Here is a 21086-nt window from a genome sequence, read left to right on the forward strand (position 1 = left end):
ACAGGAGCCCCAGAGGAAGTCCACAGGAGCCGCACATGAGCCACACAGGAGCCCCAGAGGAAGTCCACATGAGCCGCACAGGATCCGCACAGGATCCGCACAGGAGCCCCAGAGGAAGTGCACAGGAGCCGCACATGAGCCACACAGGAGCCCCAGAGGAAGTCCACACAGGAGCCGCACAGGAGCCGCACATGAGCCGTACAGGAGCCGCACAGGAGCCACACAGGAGCCCCAGAGGAAGTCCACAGGAGCCGCACAGAGGAGCCAGGAGCCGCACAGGAGCTACACAGGAGCCCCAGAGGAAGTCCACATGAGCCGCACAGGAGCCGCACAGGAGCCCCAGAGGAAGTCCAGAGGAGCCGCACATGAGCCGCACAGGAGCCACACAGGAGCCCACAGAAGCCCCAGAGGAAGTCCACATGAGCCGCACAGGAGCCACACAGGAGCCGCACAGGAGCCGCACAGGAGCCGCACAGGAGCCCCACAGGAGCCGCACAGGAGCCCACAGTTCCAGTCTCCAAATGTAAAAGAGACGTTTGTCCACACAAGAAAACACATTTCTTAATGACTTTTCATAATTCTCCAACTGTATCACTGTTACATAAAACACATCCTGTTCATTTGCTGTGGAGTCATTTCAGAACTTCTACTTACTGAATATATTTTTAAAATATTTTTTTATACATGATGAAGTCTCCTGAAATGGTTTTCACTTCACAGCTGTGCCATGTCAGGGTCAAAACATGCCAAAAGTGCAAAGCAAAGGCTGTTGTTTACAATCTAAAATTCTAATCTTCAAAAGTTTGGAGTTACTTTGAGTTTTGTTTGTTTTTTGCTGCATCCATCTGTGCCATTCATAGATGTGTTGCCTTCAGGGAGATTCTACAGTGTAAATAATCATGGGAATAAAGACAAATATAAATTCTAGTTGTACCGGCTTGTCAAAGCCTGATCCCATCAGATCTCAAAAGTTCAGCAGGTCCGGGTCTGGTCGGGACTTGGATGGAGACACTGGAAAAATCAGAAGCCACAGGGGGGAGCCAGTCACAAAAACTGTTGTTGTGTCCTTAGGCAAGACACTTCACCCACATTGCCTAGTGTGAAGGTGGTGTGTGTGAGTGATGGTGGTCAGAGAGGCCGTTAGTGATGAACACAAATCTGAAGGTTGGCAGTGCAATTCCAGCTCCCACAGATGAATGCTGTCATTGTGTTCTTGGGCAACACACTTGACCCCCCCCCTCACCCACAGTGTCTGTGTGTGAATGGCTGAGTGGCTCCTTGGTGTAAAACCCTTTGAGCCTTGAAGGTGGAAAAGTGTTTTTTGTCAACAATATTTCCATGGAAACAAACCGGAGAAGGTCCTGCTCCAGGCCTAATAAGAATAAACACAACCAAAATGGAATTATTATTATTATTATTATTATTATTATTATTATTATTATTATTATTATTATTATTTTAGTGTGTTTCTGGCTAAAAAGTGACATACTGTGGCTTTAAAGTGACCACAGATGGAGAAGCGTCCTACTTTACATGTCACTTGTAAACTCTGGTGTGTCCACATCTGCCCTCCCTCCGTCTGTCAGAACACATTACATCAGTCGCCCTGAAAAACCCCACGGTGTGTTTGAGTCTCATCGCCATGACAGCGCCGCCATCTCATCGCCATGACAGCGCCGTGTCCTCCACATCTGCCGCTCGCCCTCCGCTCCCGGGGACAGAGTTTAACGCTGTAATCCGCCCTGAGCTGCCGCTACAGCCCCCTAGTGGCCGCCGCTCGCCGCAGCCACCGCGCGCCGCCGCATTTATCAAGATAATGCCCAGATATTTTTAACCCTTTCATTTTTCAGCCCAGGCACCGCTCAATTCCCACACGCGCCCCTCAGCTCGGCAGGGACTTGTGATTCATGGATGCACGTGTCTGAAAATCACTCGCCCCTGTCGCTCCAGTCGCTGTGCCTATAGATTACTTAAAGCTGCTTTAGACCTGGTTTAGTCCTGCTTTTGTTCTAGAATAGACCTGGACTAAACCTGGTTTGGCCCTAGTTTACATCTTTTGTCCCAGTTTAGAAATAACATGATTAAATTGGCAGTCGAAACAGGAAAACTACCTGAACAAAACAAGAAAAAAAATCAGGCATATAACATGACACTTGTACCTAAAGATGACTTAAACATGGTTTAGACTCGGTTTAGTCCAGGTTTAGACTGAGTTTAGTTCTAGTTTAGACCAGGTTCAGTCCTAGTTTATACCTTTGGCCCTGGTTTAGACATAACATGACTAAATTAGCAGTTTAAATGGGAAAAGTACCAGAACTAAACCAGGATCAAGCCAAGTCTAACACTGAACTGTGTGGCTCCTCTCTCCTTGGACCTGAAGCTTTTGGACCTCGTTTAGTCATAGTCCAGTTTTAGTTTAGACTGAAAACCAGGACTAAACCCGGTTTGTAACTGAGCCAAATTAGCACTAAAGCAAGTCCAAACATGAAGACTACATGTGGTCTAAAACAAGACTAAACTAGATACAGAGAGTTAAATAGCTTAAATTGCTGTTTTATGGTCTAGTCCCGGCGAGTACCTGCAAATAACTGCTGAAACTGGTGTGTTTTGAAGTTCTAGAATTTACGGGCGAGTCAAGTGAATCAGATGAACGACGAAGGGGAAAAAAATACTTGACACGCGTCCACTGCCCTGGAAACAAGTGACATGTCCCGTCTTTTCCCTGATCGATGGACCAGGCTGAGAGAGACTTTGGTGTATTTATTATATAAAACCATCAGCAGAGGTTTAGTCCTGCTTCAGTCCTGGTTTAGACCTGGTTTAGTCCTGGTTTAGTCCTGGTTCAGTCCTGGTTTAGTCCTGGTTCAGTCCTGGTTTAGTCCTGGTTTAGTCCTGGTTTAGTCCTGGTTTAGTCCTGGTTTAGTCCTGGTTCAGTCCTGGTTTAGACCTGGTTCAGTCCTGGTTTAGTCCTGGTTCAGTCCTGGTTTAGTCCTGGTTCCTGGTTTAGTCCTGGTTTAGTCCTGGTTTAGTCCTGGTTTTAGTCCTGGTTCAGTCCTGGTTTAGTCCTGGTTTAGTCCTGGTTTAGTCCTGGTTTAGTCCTGGTTCAGTCCTGGTTCAGTCCTGGTTTAGTCCTGGTTAGTCTGGTTCAGTCCTGGTTCAGTCCTGGTTTAGTCCTGGTTCAGTCCTGGTTTAGTCCTGGTTCAGTCCTGGTTTAGTCCTGGTTTTAGTCCTGGTTTAGTCCTGGTTTAGTCCTGGTTTAGTTCCTGGTTTAGTCCTGGTTCCCTGTTCCTGGTTTAGTCCTGGTTCAGTCCTGGTTTAGTCCTGGTTTAGTCCTGGTTTTAGTCCTGGTTCAGTCCTGGTTTAGTCCTGGTTTAGTCCTGGTTTAGTCCTGGTTTAGTCCTGGTTTAGTCCTGGTTTAGTCCTGGTTCAGTCCTGGTTTAGTCCTGGTTTAGTCCTGGTTCAGTCCTGGTTTAGTCCTGGTTTAGTCCTGGTTCAGTCCTGGTTTAGTCCTGGTTCAGTCCTGGTTTAGTCCTGGTTTCAGTCCTGGTTTAGTCCTGGTTCAGTCCTGGTTTAGTCCTGGTTTAGTCCTGGTTTAGTGCTGGACCCCAGTTTATCACGGGCAGGTAACAGGTGGAATATTAACGGGTCCGGGCAGGGTGTGGATGTAACGTTTATATAGTGACAGGATAACGGGCGGGTGTGTGTGGGCACATGTCTCCATGGACCCAGGCAGGGACTCTGATCTATGTTATAAACACATAACAGATCTGCTGATGTTTTTGTTTTTTATTTTTTGTTTCCATTGTTTAACTCTTTAGACTGTGTGATGTCATGTGGTGATACAGGAAGTGCTCCACCATGTTTTTAACCTCCACACACTTTCAGTTCTGGCAGTTTTGTCTTATACATTCATAATTATCAACATAAACCATATCATAGACCACAGGTGTCAAACATACGGCCCGGGGGCCAAATCCGGCCCTCCAAGACCTTTAATCTGGCCCTCGGCTGATTTTCTACTAAAATATTTTAATTATATTTTCTATTAAAATATTGTTAATTTTCTGTGGTGTTTATCACAGCAGCGTCTCCAGCGTCTCTGTACGTGGCCCCTCCCACCAGAGCAGCACAAATGAAGACTTGTCTCTTTCCAAACGCTCTTAAAGGACGATCGTTTTGACTGTTGACCGTGACACCCTCATCAGAAAAATGTCCAACATGAGAAAAGTGGAGCCGAGTGCAGGATTTTACAAGAAAAATAGACTTATTCATATTTACAAACAAGTTCATGTTAAAACTTTGTGTTGAAATTGAATTTTTCTTAAAGTTTCAGGTTGTTCATAATATTATAATATTTAGTAAAAGAAAGAGTTCATCAATTAAAAAAGATTTCTGTAATAGATTAGTGTTTCTCTGCACAAATATTTGAACTTATTGTTATTTTTGGGGTTTATATGACATGAGTTTTCTGATCCGGACACTTTAGGATCAAAGTCGGTTGGATACGGCCCCCGGACCAAAATGAGTTTGACACTCCTGTCATATTAATGCTATAAATATTTTTACTAGAAATGCTTTGTACCGACACATGCACGGTTCAGCTCCAAGTATAACAGAAGCAGCGTGTTTGAAATCTTCTGCTCTGATTCTGTTTCCTCTGTGTTTTCTTTAGGACTTTGGAGATGACGGCTCTCTGTACATCACCAAAGTCACCACCATCCACATGGGCAACTACAGCTGCCACGCCTACGGCTACGAGCAGCTGGCACAGACGCACGTGCTCCAGGTCAACGGTCAGTCTAAAGTACTACTGCTTCTGTACTCTAAAACTACACCTAACACATGTACTGCAGGTCAACAGTCAGTCTGTAGTACTACAGCTCCTGTACGTCTAAAGTAGAAGTAATGCTGTGTTCCTGTGGTCCTCAGGCTCTCTCTCTGGGTTAGGGTTAGGGTTAGGGCGCTAACGTACGAGAGTGTGATTTTAAACCCGATGAGGCCGAGAGAGCAACGGAGATTTATTTTAAGGTGAAATTTCTGCGTTGAAGGGCCAATATGACACAATTTTCTGATGTTCTGATGTGGTTTCCTCATCACAGACACATTTGGAGTTGTGTTTTGTTTCATTTACACATTTTAAACACCAAATCCTGCACATTTAGACCGAGTTCTTCTCTCAGACAAACAAAAACAAAAGAAAACAAAACAAAAAGACACCTTGTGATGTGATGAGGTAACACGGGAAGTTAAATCCTGGTTTTGTCCTGGTTCAGTCCTGGTTTAGATCTGGTTTAGACCTGGTTTAGTCCTCCTGGTTTAGTCCTGGTTTAGTCCTGGTTTAGTCTTAATTTAGTCCTGGTTTAGATCTGGTTTAGACCTGGTTTAGACCTGGTTTAGACCTGGTTTAGACCTGGTTTAGTCCTGGTTTAGTCCTGGTTTAGTCTTAATTTAGTCCTGGTTTAGTCTTAATTTAGTCCTGGTTTAGTCTTAATCTAGTCCTAGTTTAGACCTGGTTGAGTCCTGGTTTAGGCCTGGTTTAGACCTGGTTTAGTCTTAATCTAGTCCTAGTTTAGACCTGGTTGAGTCCTGGTTTAGGCCTGGTTTAGACCTGGTTTAGTCCTCATGGTTCAGTTCTGGTTTAGTCTTTGTTTAGACCTGGTTTAGTGCTGGTTGAGACCTCAGTCTCTCTCTTTGGTTCATCTCCTCAGAGCCGTGACGTCAGGTGTGGAACTCTGTTATTTCTGACTTGTGCTGCGGTCAGGTGCAGTTTACAACTCAGAAAAGCATTTTCCTGAGTTCTCAAGTTCTCGAGGAACACATGAACACAGCATAACAAGCACTGCAGGTCAAAGGTCACTGCTCTAACAGCTCTTATACTCGTAAAGCAGACCTAACGCACGTACTGCAGGTCAAAGGTCACTGCTCTTATACAGTTATAGCAGATCTAACACATAAAGGTCAGTTTGTACACCTACAGTCTGATCTAAACTGCAGTACACATAAGGACTGTACAATATATCCAGTTGGCTTTTAATAACACTTTTCACAGTCGCTGGCTCTGACACATCACATGTCACATCACATCACATACGGCATCATGGGCAAAAAATAAATATTCTGTCTGTATATAGAATCATCTTGTACCTGTAGTCTAGACCTCTTCAAACAGGTTCTGAAATGCAAAATTTAAATTCAAAAAAGTTTATTGTTAAATTTCCATATGAACATTTGGGAAATTGAAACGATGTTCTCAATCTTAACTTTCTAAATTAAATAATAACTGCACTGGGTCAGGTACCTGCAAATAGTTGCTGAAACGGGCGGGTTTTAATGTCCTGGGATTATGCGGGCGGGTCGTGTTTACACACAGGCGAGTCACATGAATCAAATATATATTATACAAAATATAAAAGATAAAAAAGAAGATATGTAAAGATATATATATATATATATATATATATATATATATATATATATATATATATATATATATATATATATATATATATATATATTAGACGATCATGTACAGATAGTGGTAATCAGAGTGTGTTCAGTCGCCTACTGGGGGCTACGATGTTTAAACTAGAGCCTATGTCACTTAACAGCGACTGCTGCAATTTTCTCCAGCAGCATTCATGGTGTATGGAGTACAGTGTTGGGAAGGTGACTTTTAAAATGTAATCCCCTACAGATTACAGATTACAAACCCCAAAATGTAGTTTGTAACGTAATCCATTAAGTTTCTTAAAGTGAGTAATGTAATCTGAATACTTTGGATTACTTGATTTTCTGTAGAGAAGCAAAGACGAGAAAATCTTCACATAAGATGTTTTGTTTGATAAAAGAAAATAAAAACCCCAGACTTTACTGAACCAAATTAAAAATATTATTGATAGAAGATGAGACACGTCCACACAGCAGGATTTAGTCCTGTTAAGTCCTGGTTTAATCCTGTTTTACTCCTGTTTAGCTCTAGTTTAGACCTGGTTTAAACCTGGTTTTAGACCTGGTTTAGACCTGGTTTAGATCTAGTTTAGATCTAATTTAGACCTGGTTTTAGTCCTGGTTTAGAACCTGGTTTAGACCTGGTTAAGATCTAGTTTAGACCTGGTTTAGTTTCCAGCAATGAGTGGAATTACCGAAAAACAAAACAAAAAAACAAAACAAACAAACAAACAGGAAAATCCCACCGTGTAATCCATTTATTTCAACAAAGTAACTGTAATCCAATTACCACTCATTGAAACAGTAACTGTAACTGAATACAGTTACTCATAATTTGTACTCTGATTACGTAACTCTGGTACATGTAATCTGTTACTCCCCGACACTGATGGAGTATCGCCATGACAGACGAGATAAAAGTGAAGTTGGCGAGTGGTGCTTATAAAATAGTTTACAGTGACTCTTCCAATTATCACAATCACACACGGGGAACCGCTGGAATGTTGATAGGTCCGGGCGGGTGCAAATTTAACTTTGCTATAATCACAGGTGCGGGTGTGTGCGGGCGGGCGGGTGTGGGCGGGTGCGGGCGGGTGTGGGGTGGGTGCGGGTGTGTGTGGGCGGGTGTGGGCGGGTGTGGTCCAGGCAGGTGCAGGCCTCCAAAAATGGACCCTTGTAGGACTCTGATGCAGATTCCTGCTTCCTGGCTGCCTGGAGGTTAGAGGGGGGGAAGAGTTCAGCATCCTAACAGCCTGGTGCATGTCATTATGAGTTTAAAGGTTCTATATCACACAGAACTGACTCTTGTGAACTTTAAGCCGTGTTAGAATGCTGCTACCTTCTCAAAAACAAACCTGGACTTGTGTTTTGTTTCATTCACACATGTTTGAGTGACACTTATTTTTTCTATTATTCATCTGTCTACATCTCCAAGGGTCAGAAGACTCTGTTCCACCTTGTGATGTCATGTAGTTGTAGTTCTCCTTTTACTTTTAGTTTAATAGAGACCGACAATTGCAGGTCTAAAATCATCTTAATGATTCTGGTGAAGGTGTATGGAGTTTCAAAAACACGGCGGAGCACTTACCACGTGACATCACAAGGTGGAACAGAGTGTGTGAATGAAACAAAACACAACTCCAGGTCTGTTTGTGATGAGGAAACTCCATTAAAACACAGATGAGTGTAATACGAGCACTTCTACTTTTCAAACATACAAACAAATCCCAGTTAGATTCAAAATGTGTGTGTTCCTCGTTTATAAAAATACAAACACTATTAACTCTGCGTTTAAGCCTCACGACGGGTAAAGTACATGTTGTTTACTTCATCAGAAACATGACTGGGGTTTGTACTACTCACTGGCGCATGTTTGAGTAATTAGGCCTATTTATCTTGTACTCGGTTGCGTGCAGTCGTACACGGGCTAAGTTTTCATTTAAAACAAAGTACTGCATATTAATCACGGGCCTTATTACCGGCGAAACCCAAAACGTGCAAATTAAAATACCCCCTGCGCGTAAAACCATCCCTCACCCGCGCGCCCCCGTCGTTAGCGCTCCGTCTGCGCCGAGAAGTGGAAAAAAAACTCGTATTAATCTTTTTCAATTACGCAGGACAAAAGCTGTGATTGTGGAAAAGAGTGCGTTCAGGGTTGTGTCAGGTGAGATAAGTGCGTCTGGGAAACCGCCAAAAGAGGAATTAAGCTAAAAGGGTATTAGCATTAGCTTTGGCGCTAACGTACGAGAGTGTGATTTTAAACCCGATGAGGCCGAGAGAGCGACGGAGATTTATTTTAAGGTGAAATTTCTGCGTTGAAGGGCCAATGTGACACTATTTTCTGATGTTCTGATGCGGTTTCCTCATCACAGACACATTTGGAGTTGTGTTTTGTTTCATTTACACATTTTAAACACAAAAATCCTGCACATTTAGACCGAGTTCTTCTCTCAGACAAACAAAAACAAAAGAAAACAAAACAAAAAGACACCTTGTGATGTGATGAGGCAACACGGGAAGTTAAATCCTGGTTTTGTCCTGGTTCAGTCCTGGTTTAGACCTGGTTTAGTCCTGGTTTAGACCTGGTTTAGTCCTGGTTTAGTCCTGGTTTAGTCCTGGTTTAGAATTTAGTCCCTGGTTTAGATCCTGGTTTAGACCTGGTTTAGTCCTGGTTTAGTCCTGGTCTTAATTTAGTCCTGGTTTAGACCTGGTTTAGTCCTGGTTTAGTCCTGCTTTAGTCCTGGTTTAGTCCTGGTTTAGTCCTGGTTTAGACCTGGTTTAGTCTTAATCTAGTCCTAGTTTAGACCTGGTTGAGTCCTGGTTTAGGCCTGGTTTAGACCTGGTTTAGTCCTCATGGTTCAGTTCTGGTTTAGTCTTTGTTTAGACCTGGTTTAGTGCTGGTTGAGACCTGGTTGAGTCCTGATTTAGACCTGGTTGAGTCCTGGTTTAGACCTGGTTTAGTCCTGGTTTAGTCCTGGTTTAGTCCTGGTTTAGTCCTGGTTTAGTCCTGGTTTAGTTTTAGTCCTGGTTTAGACCTGGTTTAGTCCCTGGTTTAGTCCTGTGGTTTAGTTCCTGGTTTAGTCTTAGTTTAGACCTGGTTTAGACCTGGTTCAGTCCTGGTTTAGACCTGGTTCAGACCTGGTTTAGACCTGGTTTAGATCTGGTTTAGTCCTCATGGTTCAGTTCTGGTTTAGTCCTTGTTTAGACCTGGTTCAGTCCTGGTTTAGACCTGGTTCAGTCCTCATAGTTTAGTCCTGGTTGAGTCCTTGTTCAGACCTGGTTTAGACCTGGTTTAGACCTGGTTTAGTCCTCATGGTTCAGTTCTGGTTTAGTCTTAGTTTAGTCCTTGTTTAGTCCTGGTTTAGTCTTAGTTTAGACCTGGTTTAGTCCTGGTTTAGTCCTTGTTTAGTCCTGGTTTAGTCTTAGTTTAGACCTGGTTTAGACCTGGTTTAGTCCCGGTTTAGTCCTCCTGGTTCCCCACTACATCACTGGTGGAGGGTTTACCACCTGCTTGTTTCCATGGAGACGTCACTTTTTGCCAATGAACGTTTCGCAATTTAACCCAATTTGTACGAATTCGAGGAACATTGTCTTTGTCGCTAAGATGATTAAAACGTCCCGTAGTCGAGAGAAACATGCAGCACGTTTAATGCCGTACTGTGGAACATTCAAAGCACCAGTGACATGCAGGTGTTGGACCGTCCACCTCCAAAGTCCCTCGGTACAGTTTGAAATGGCGTTCGCAGACAGTGGTCGTTGTGCGTGTGCCAGCGCGGAGGAGCTGGAGGCTCTTGGAACGCCGCTCACTCTTTTCTCTTCCAAGTTTTTAGTCTTTGTAATAATTTTGCCAACAAACATGAAATAACGCTCAGAGCGAAAAGTCTTTTAAATTATGTAAAACGCCCAGATATGTTCTATTAAGAAGAGACATAATCCAAGCTCCAAATAAAACCGTGTACACTTATAACTTAAATGATTCAAAAGTTACATTTTTCTGGTTGTCCAATTCATTTTTGTTTGTAGAATGCAGACGAGAGAAAAGGAATAGACTTAAAGGTTGTATGGAGGATTTTTTTTTGGTTTCAAATTGTCAGTGAAAGATTAAAATACCATTACAGAGACGCAGCAGCTTTGTAATTATGATGACCAAAAAAACAACGAAAATCTATCAACTGTGGACGTGTTGAGGCCAGATAAACATCAGCCAATAGAAAACGAGGCTCCCTCATTTTCTATTGGCTGTTAGGTTGTCAATCAAACTCCCTAGTATAACTGATTCGTCGGAGCGCGGGGATTACGTGGTTTACGCAGCGGTTCTTAGAGGCTTTTTCGAACTGTCGCTTCCTCGCATTTCGCACAAAGTTTGTCGCGACGGCGGACGAGAATCCACGACCGGTTCGCCGCAAAAGAAAGTCCGTTTTTTTGAGGTCGCTGAAAGAAGAAGAGAAGAGGAAAAGGTGAAGGTGATTCTTGGAGATCTCGTCCAGCGATGGCGCGACCGAAGCAGACGAAGGGTCTAAAAACTGACGCGTCGGTCGCTGAATTACTTCTAGACAGGAAACTTCAACAGTAATTCTGAACGCGCACAAGGACTGTCGCTGTATTTCTCTTCCCTTAAAAAAATCCTCTTTTACATCTAAACACTCACACTTATGATCAGATTAGGGATGTCCTGATCACATTTTTTTACTCCCGAGTCCGAGTCATTTGATTTTGAGTCTCTGCCGATACCGAGTCCTGATCCGATACTTCTATAAAACATGATGAATTGAACTAAGAGCAAAGAAAAAGATCCAGGATGTTTGAGGGGATCAGGTTGTGTTGATTTCATGTGGAGTATTTGGGATGAACTTGTGAAAAATCAAATGTCCAAAACTTTTAATTTAATTTACTCGGTAACACTTTATAATAACTACACCTTATTTAGTCTTAATAAAGCATGAACAAAGGCTTAATTAATAATGAACAAAGACTTAATTAATAATGATTCACACTTAGCAACTACTTAATTACTACTTTATTTAGCACTTGCACTTAATTTGCCTGTAAATAGTTACTTGTAATTATTTCATACTTAATTACTCATGAACTAACCATTTGAGCATTTATTAATCATTAGTAAAGTATGAGAGAATGATTTACTAATAATGCAATGCAACGATAATTCAGGCAGCTGTTATCTGTTAAGTCTTTCTGAGAGCTTTTCTAAAGTGAAGACGAATTATCTAAGCGCGAATCATTGTTAATTAAGTCTTTGTTCATGCTTTATTAAGGCTAAATAAGGTGTAGTTATTATAAAGTGTTAACCTTTCTAACCATGAACCATCAATGTTGAAAATCTTGACTTTTCACAGTCTGGTCTTGGAGTGTGTAACTTTGTAAACTTAATGAACTGGACAAAACAGGAACCAGACCAGAACCAGATCAGACCTGAGACTCGACTCTGCACAATCTACACTTTGTATATTTGACATTATGTGTAAGTCTGTGCATTATATTTGAAACATTTAGGCTCGTCTATGAAATCCAAATAATATAGGCGAGTTTCATTGTTGACAAAAGCGCGCGTTGCATGCTGGGAATTATTTTGGTCGACGGCAAGAAACACAAATTCAACATGACGGACGGAGCGAGAAAGCACGTAAAGGGTATTGATCCCGGTTATTTATCCACTCTAACGGCAGAGGACCCAAGACCATTTGACCAGAAATTGGTCATAAGCATCGACGGACGACAAATCACCCTTTTCAACCCCGACAAAAGGTGGACCAAACCAAATTTCTGGTCAGAATCGCCAACTACCTGGACAAATATTCACTTGGGCGATATCCACAATGACTTGGTGGAAACTCCTGGGCCATTCACAGCAGAAAAGATGAAAACCTCCAAGAGTCTCGATGTGTTGTTGAACTTGTTGGAGTCCACGGTTTGTTAGGATCTTCTACGTTTGCTCTGCGGATGTTTGAAAGCCGTTTAATTCACCGTTGGCGGTTCTTTTCACTCAGAATACGAAAAAGACATTTCCGATACCGTGATACGCGGATTTATTTCAGTGTAAACGTAGTCTAAGAGACAAAATATAAATTAAACAAACAAAATGTAACACATAATTCATTCATTCCAGAGCTCTATATCTTTCAAAACACTTTATTCTCTTTTTTAAAGGCTTCTGCAGTGTTACTTTTTAAAATCATCACTCAGATTTTATTTTTTTTTCTTAGTTCTCATCTTCATTTTTTAAAGATGCCAGTTCTTCTAAGGTTACACTGACTCTGCTCGAATAACTCGTGTACATAAGGAGAGAGCAGATGAGTCTAGACCTTGTACTTCACTACGGCTGTACTCAAGATCGAAAAACTCAAGTACTTTTAGTTTAACAAAAAGAGGATTTGTTGGTGCATAGTCATTCTCATGATTAATTATCCTGATAACCTTCTTTTGGAGTAGAAAAATTGTTAGTTAATATTTGATTTATAAGTATAAGTTTCCACACAGTAGTTTAAGTATAGAAGGAACAGACAGTTATGCAGTAAATGTTGATGTAAAAGTCTTTTCCTGTTACTCATTATAGCCACAGTTTTCGTGAGCTTTGTCTGAATTATACTTATTTGCATTTTTCAGCCAAGTTTTTCATCTGTATAAAAGCCCAACAATTTATCCAGTCCAATCCAACTTTATTTGTAGAGCACATTTTACCAACACAAGTGTCCAAAGTGCTGCACAGAGTAAAAAGCATTAAAAAAAAACAACCTAAAATTAGCAAATATAAAAATAGCAAATAAAATCAATAACAGACACTCAGAGGAGCACACAGTTGTCACACTGTGTTAAAAGCCGCTGAGTGAAAGTGTGTTTTTAAACCAGGCTTAAAAGAATCGACTGAAGGGGGCGCTCTTAATGTGAGGGGGGAGAGTGATCCAAAGTTTGGGGCCAAGCACAGAGTCACCCCAAGGTCACCCCAGGGTCACCTCCATTTATTAACAGATACTCTTTTTTCAATTTCTCTTTGATTCATTTTAATATTCATTTGATTATTGATGTTTCTATTTCCAAAGATAATATATTTGTCTTTTTTTCAAAATTCATTGAAAGTTTATTAATATTGAACCACTTCTTTTCTACTGTGCAACTTCATTTATCCACTCTACAACATTAAAGGTTGTATAGAGGATTTTTTTAAGGGAAGAGAAATACAGCGACAGTCCTTGTGCGCGTTCAGAATTACTGTTGAAGTTTCCTGTCTAGAAGTAATTCAGCGACCGACGCGTCAGTTTTTAGACCCTTCGTCTGCTCCGGTCGCGCCATCGCTGGACGAGATCTCCAAGAATCACCTCAGTTTGGCTTTGCTCCTTTTCCTCTTCTCTTCTTCTTTCAGCGACCTCAAAAACGGACTTTCTTTTGCGGCGAACCGGTCGTGGATTCTCGTCCGCCGTCGCGACAAACTTTGTGCGAAATGCGAGGAAGCGACAGTTCGAAAAAGCCTCTAAGAACCGCTGCGTAAACCACGTAATCCCCGCGCTCCGACGAATCAGTTATACTAGGGAGTTTGATTGACAACCTAACAGCCAATAGAAAATGAGGGAGCCTCGTTTTCTATTGGCTGATGTTTATCTGGCCTCAACACGTCCACAGTTGATAGATTTTCATTTTTTTTTTTTTTGGTCATCATAATTACAAAGCTGCTGCGTCTCTGTAATGGTATTTTAATCTTTGACTGACAGTTTGAAACAAAAAAAAAATCCTCCATACAACCTTTAAAGAGCCAATATCACGGTGATTACTGTATTATATTATGTCTGTGTTATAATGTTGTTCATCACAAACAGACCTGGAGTTTTGTTTTGTTTCATTCAAACAGTGTTGGGAGTAACATAATATAAAAGTAACTTAATGCATTAACGCAGTAATGTGGCATTACTGGGAAAAAAATGTAATATTTGACTCGGTACAAATGTGAGTAGCGCGCGTTTTACAATGCATGTTTAATCTGGATTGAAGTGGTGGGTTTTTCGTTTTTCTTCATACAAATTCGCTAAAATCACCGCGATATCAGCGGCGATGAAACACCAGAGACCAGCGCAGAACTCCACGCTCCACAGGGCGGACCGCAGCTGACGCCCCATCGCGCTTCCAAGTTCTAGACCAAGATTAGTCCTGGTTTCTGGTTTAGACCTTAGTTTTGGTTTAGACATGGTTCAGTCCTGGTTCAGCTCTGGTTTAGTCCTAGTTTAGTCCTGGTTTAGTCCTCGGTTCAGTCGTGGTTTAGACCTGGTTTAGACCTTAGTTTTGGTTTAGACCTGGTTCAGTCCTGGTTCAGCTCTGGTTTAGTCCTGGTTCAGTCCTGGTTTAGACCTGGTTTAGACCTGGTTTAGACCTTAGTTTTGGTTTAGATATGGTTCAGTCCTGGTTCAGCTCTGGTTTAGTACTGGTTCAGTCCTGGTTTAGACCTGGTTTAGACCTTAGTTTTGTTTTAGATATGGTTCAGCTCTGGTTTAGTCGTAGTTTAGTCCTGGTTTAGTTCTGGTTCAGTCCTGGTTCAGTCCACAGTACAGTCCTGGTTTAGTCCTGGTTCAATCCGCAAAAGTTCAGCATCTTCACAGTTCTTTTGGTGAGAGTAACTTAAAGTACTGCATTAGTCCTATAATGTTTTACATTTTAAACACAGTAATATTGTAATGTAACAAATTACTTTGAAATGACAGTAACAAGTCATAAATAACACATTACAGTTTAAAGTCACTTGCCCAACAGTGTTCACACATGTTTAACACACAAACCGTACACATTTAGGTTCTTCTCTCAAACCGGAAACACTCTTTTCCACCTTGTGATGTCATCAAATGGCATTGCAGGAAGAATAACTTGGATCATTTCAGCCCTGGATTTCACAAACTTCCCACACAAAAAGGAAAAACAACAACTTAAAGTCATGTCAAGTCTAGTGTCATGTCGAGTAAAAAAAATATGTTAACTGTAAAACTACATCATGATGACATCACAAGTTGGAACAGAGCATTTAGAGTTTTGGAGACAGACAGACTCCTCAAACATGTGAATGAAAAAGGTAAGAATAAAATCTCACAGCAGTCGGTTCTGTGCAGTGGTGGATGAAGAATTTACGTTTGTAAGTAGTAAAGTAGTGAAGTAAAAGTACAGAGACAGGAGCAAAGGAGCAGATACAAGAGGAAAGTAAAAGTATTAAAGTATGTAGTAAGTACCTGTAAGTTTAAAAATGTACATAAGGAGCAAAAAGTAAAAGTACTTCAAAGCAAAAACAAAGGATGAAATACAAAAACAAAAGATGCATTTTAAATAAAGAATTTAGCTGATTTTAAGTTACTTGTTTGATTTTCTTTTCTCATTGTTTTTGTGCATTGGTGTGTTTGGTTTACTCAAATTTGAGACAGAAACTCAAAATAAATGTACTAAAAAAATAAAGTCAAAGCCATTTCAGCAGGACTCACACAATAAAGAAAAATACTTTTACTTTTCAGTCCAGATCTAAAATACATCTCTCAAATGTAGTGAAATACAAAGTAAAAGGTATCTACAGTAAAATTTGCAAACTAAAGTACAGATACCTAAAATTTGTACTTAAGTATTGTACTTTTTAGGGGTGTAACGGTACAAAAATCACAGTTCAGTACGTACCTCAGTTTTGAGGTCACAGTTCGGTTCATTTTCGGTACATTTGTATTTGTTTGAACATTATACAAACAGGAAAATAAAATAATTACAAAGTGCTGCTTGGTAATACTAATAAGTGAAATAAAAATATTCTCAAATAAGCAACAAATGTTTGAAATATTATAAAAAACAAATTCCTTGTAAACAGTAAACAAAACCTTTCAAAAAGTAAAGTGCAGCACTAACAGTTCAGCATGAAGTTTTACTCAAGCTTCATATTTTTGGCCAGAAAAACCAACTTCTCCACATTATCTGCAGTAAGTGCAGATCTGCTGACAGGGAAGGGGGGCAGGGGCGGAGATTCTGTGCTGACGAAAGGCAAAAGTGAGGATGGTAGTTTTGTGAGGATTCACGTGGTTTGGAGGGATCTAGTCAAGACGCCCTAACTATAAAGCGCTGCAGGAAACACTGCCTGTGCTGTCCTCACGACACGTGACTGGGTGAAGCTAGACAGCCAGCGAACTAATAAAGAAAGCTCCGTACACAAGGGGTACTTTTCTGGTTTTATGGAGGTCTCTTGCATGTGGTGATACATTAATATAGTAACTGAAACATACAGAAAAAGAAATGAACATTACCAACTACACAGCACGTTTGATGTACAAATATAAGTAGCTAGCTTATACATGTGTATTACTGCAGTAGTTAGCAACAAGTTCCAATATTCATATGAAAAGAAAGAAAACACACACACAGCCCCAAACAAGTGCTTGTGAACTCTCAAATACTTACAAAGACGAAAATTTGCCAAGGTTCAAACGTTAGAAACAAAATCAGCGTGTACAAGAAAGTTATACGGATCATATGTAACACAAGAGCGCTCACTCTGCACGAAAAACAAAACGATCTTTAATGGTGAAGATGTCCCACTCTGACAACCTTACCCAAATATTTTTAACAGTTTGGCAACATGAAATAAACGTATTTAATTACCAATGAATTAACTTATTTATTACTTTTAACTGACTTATTAACTTATGAAATATGAACCTTATGAAATGATGTCTTTTATCCCAAAGACATGACACTGCCCCAACCACAGACGAGTTCCTTCATGAATATTAAAGAGCTGAGCCTGTGTGTAGCTGCGCATGTAGTGGAGGAATGTAAACACACACAAATTCAATGAACTCACTCATGCGCAGCTCTGCACCAAACTGAACGTCCTGTACAGAAACAGTTCATCACAAATACATGTACTGTTACACCCCTAGTAGTTTTACTTTTGTACTTTATTACTTTCCAGCTCTGGTTCTGTGTAATATAGGAGCTTTAAATCTGCTTCTTCACTACGTCTTCTCATTATTCGCGCTGAAGCGTCGTGCTGTGAGCTGAACACATAAGCGCGCGTTTACCACGGCGCGCCAAACTCTTCTCTTATTTTTCACGTCCCTGTGTGAGTTTGGACTGCTCTCCCCAGCGCGTACGCTCACAGCTATTCATATCCTCCTTTCTTGTGTCCTTTTCTTTTGAATATATTTGAACGGTGGTGTAAAACGGCCGCTCGGAGCTGTTGGGTTCTTGTTTTGCGCTAGCGTCCTGCCGGCTCATACAAATTGGCGTGTCCACCGCGGCGATGCGTAAAGCCCTGGGTGGTGCACGGAGCGCGTTCATGATGTGTGTGTTTGTTTGTTTTTTCCGCACCCCGCAGTCCCTCCGGTGATCCTGGTGTATCCGGAGACCCAGGCCCAGGAGCCGGGGGTGGGGGCCAGCCTGCACTGCTACGCCGAGGGCATCCCGGAGCCCAAACTCACCTGGCTCAAGAACGGACTGGACCTGCAGCCGCGCTCCTCCAAACAGCTCTCCCTCATCGGTGAGTCGCACGTGGGCTAAAGACAAGCCAGAGTACCACCTGGGCTCCACAGATAGTGCACAGGGGGTACAACTGTGTGTGTGTGTGTCCGTGTGTGTGTGGAGGTAATGGGAACAACTGCCTCGAACCATTTAAAAGAAAGAAAATTGGAGCTAGTTGGAGAATTGTATAGGCTCTGTTTAGCTGTAATCTGGTGTGGAAGCGTGATGAGGCTTTCGGCTCCTTTGTGGGATCCGGATCTTTTGGTTTGGTTCATGTTATATTTAATTATATGACAGAAGACGTTGTGAGAACTTATTTTATCTACAAACTCATCACAGAGAAAAGAAAAGGCTCAGATCTCAGAGAATGTGTCTACCTTTTGAAATGATGAAATTCTAAATAAAATGTTACAGTGCTACAGTAATAATTATTCAAAAACTAACTGTTATTGTGATGCCAAATATGTTTTTGGTGTTTTTATGCACAAAGCTCTCTCTGGTGTCGCCTGCCTCAGAGTTAACCACTGTAAAAATGCATCCAAACTGGAAAGAAAAAGACGTGGAAGTGAGAGCTTCAGGGTCCACAACAGCAGCTCCTCAAGGAAGAGCCTCAAAAGTGAACATGCAGTGAAGACGACCAGCCTTGTAGTGTAAAAACTTACTGTGATAAAGTCAAAAGCGGTCAAAAGGTCCGAGGCATTCTGTTGGAATTAGAATAAAAGTCCTTTAGTAGGTACACGGGACAAGCCAACGCCTTTTGACACATGTGGAGTCTTCGTCAGGGAGTATAACGTCACATCCTCCACCGAGGCCTTTTAAAGGGTTATGGGTTCATGTGACCTAAAACATGTGAGTGAAGAATCCCTCAGTCGTCCAGGTAGAATCCACGGCGAGGAGAAAATTCAGTTTGTCGACTGGAAAAAAGTTAGTTTGGTTGAAGACGTTTTGCAGCTCATCCAAGCTGCTTCTTCAGTTCTGGAACTGAAGTGAACTCAGAACTGAAGAAGCAGCTTGGATGAGCTTTTAACTTTTATCCAGTCAACAAACTGAATTTTCTCCTCTCCACTGAAACATGTGACCAAATAGACCTTTTTCACAACAGTTGGAAGTGCTGCGATGGTAAACGTCACTTCCGGTTAATGGTTTCCTACGGCAAAACATCTGTGTAAATGTGTGTGTAAATGTGTGTGTAAATGTGTGTGTAAATGTGTGTCGTATTCTCCAGCAGCTTCATAAATCTGCCCCATCACCAAATCTTCAACCAACAAGCTCCACAAAGGATAAACATTCTAACATGAACAATTTTTCCACAACGATCAAGAGAAGAAAGATGAAAACTTTAAAGGAAAACAAAGATGACGCATTAGTGACACATTGAGCTAAACTAACGTTATCGTCATGAATAAAACAGAAGTAGTAAGTAATTCATTAATAAGTAACGTGTTCACTCAGACTGATTCTAGAACTAAAATTAAAAATCTATTTCATGATGTCGATATTTGCACAGGTTTGAGGAGTTTGAATGCTCCAGATGTTCACAGATCACGTCTCTGTTGTTGTGACTTGTGAGGACCCCCTCGAAAACGAGATGGTGAGACGTCTCAAGAAGCTTATCCTCCAAACAAACAAATAAATTCGAATTAACATGTCTTGTATTTAAACTGCACGAATCTCTCTGTCTCTGCAAATATCTACATTATGAAATCGATTTTTTAATTTTAATTGTAGAATCAGTCAAGTTGTTTATCCTTTGTGGACCTTGCTGGTTGAAGATTTGGTGATGGGGCAGATTTATGAAGCTGCTGGAAAATACGCCAGACATTTACACACACATTTACACACACATTTACACACACTTTTTGCCACAGAAAACCATTAACCGGAACTTCCACAAACTTCCAGCGGGACACTTCCGGCCGTTGTGAAAAAGGTCTAAATACAAGATTACAAATCACAGAGAAGAAAACACATTAACACCTGAATTTATTTAGATGTGTATATAAATAAAAGTTTGTGTGTGTTTTTTGCCTTTAAGTAGATAATAAATTAAGTTGAGATTATTCATTTGACTATAGAGGCTTTTTAAATCCATTCAATTCTTCATCCTCGGTGTCACTTCTGAGCAACTCGGCCTCGACCTCCGGAGGTAAACAGAGCGTCGCTTCCTCTTCTGTGTCGCTGTCGTCAGACTCAGCGTCAGTTCCAGTTAGAATTATTCGGGTCTTTCTGAATCCCGACAGGATGGTTTCGGTGTCACTGAAGTCCAGACTTTGTCCATCCATCCAGTGACTTCAGGAAAGTTTCATGGTTCATCCTCCCGGTGTCACAAGTTTCTCTCTCACTCCAAACTTTCTTTCTGCTGCTCGATTATCGTTTTCAGCTGCAGATTTCACGACTTGCAGTTTGTAATCTGCAGAATCTGATTTTGTTTTTGGGGGGCATTTGTGTTCAGTCTTCTCAGTCGTCTTTATAAGTTTGTTTAAATGTTAACTTGTTCAGTGGTGCAGAAGTAACGGTGCGATCGACTGACATGATCCAGACAAAACAGAGGCTCTTTCTGCAGGAGACATGCGCAGTAGAGTGAAGTGACAGTGGTACAGGAGGAACAGGAGCAGCAGATACTCACACACAAGACTAGAGCCTCTCTCAGGTGTCAGTGTAAAAAAAAAAATATATATATAAATTGCACCAGAGTGTAAGATGCAAGAAACACCCAAACCATGAAAAAAAGTGCAATTTATTGTCCGAAAAATATGGTCTATAGATGACTTCAGTTCATGGAAATGATTATGGATGCAGAGTTGGGAAGGTGACTTTTAAAATGTAATCCCCTACAGATTACAGATTACATACCCCAAAAAGTAATTTGTAACGTAATCCATTAAATTACTTCAAGTGAGTAATGTAATCTGAATACTTTGGATTACTTGATATTGTCGTGCTTTTTAAAACTACACGAACGTAACAGCAACATCCTGAAAATTCATGTTTGTTTTCTTCAGATTGTTTGTTGAGCCCAAGTCTCCACGAACAGACTTTTGTTTTACTGTAGAGAAACAAAGACGAAGATGTTTTATCTGCTAAAAGAAAATAAAAAGCCCAGTCTTTCCTTAGCCATATTAAACATATTATCGATAGAGAAATGATTTCTATATGAG

The 21086-nt window shown here is 41.2% G+C and overlaps 1 protein-coding gene across 1 annotated transcript in view; it reads left to right on the forward strand.

Moving 5' to 3' along the window:
• fstl4 (follistatin-like 4) overlaps positions 1–21086 on the forward strand; it is a 433986-nt gene that overhangs the window by 342422 nt on the left and 70478 nt on the right. The window contains exons 7-8 of the mRNA XM_055148279.1: positions 4673–4793; positions 17786–17947. Of these exons, the coding sequence (XP_055004254.1) occupies positions 4673–4793; positions 17786–17947 (283 nt within the window). The remainder of the gene's footprint in view (positions 1–4672; positions 4794–17785; positions 17948–21086) is intronic.

This window comes from Boleophthalmus pectinirostris, unplaced genomic scaffold (assembly GCF_026225935.1).
Source record: "Boleophthalmus pectinirostris isolate CB_2022bp ecotype Guang Dong unplaced genomic scaffold, ASM2622593v1 HiC_scaffold_12, whole genome shotgun sequence".
Taxonomy (NCBI): Eukaryota; Metazoa; Chordata; class Actinopteri; order Gobiiformes; family Gobiidae; genus Boleophthalmus; species Boleophthalmus pectinirostris.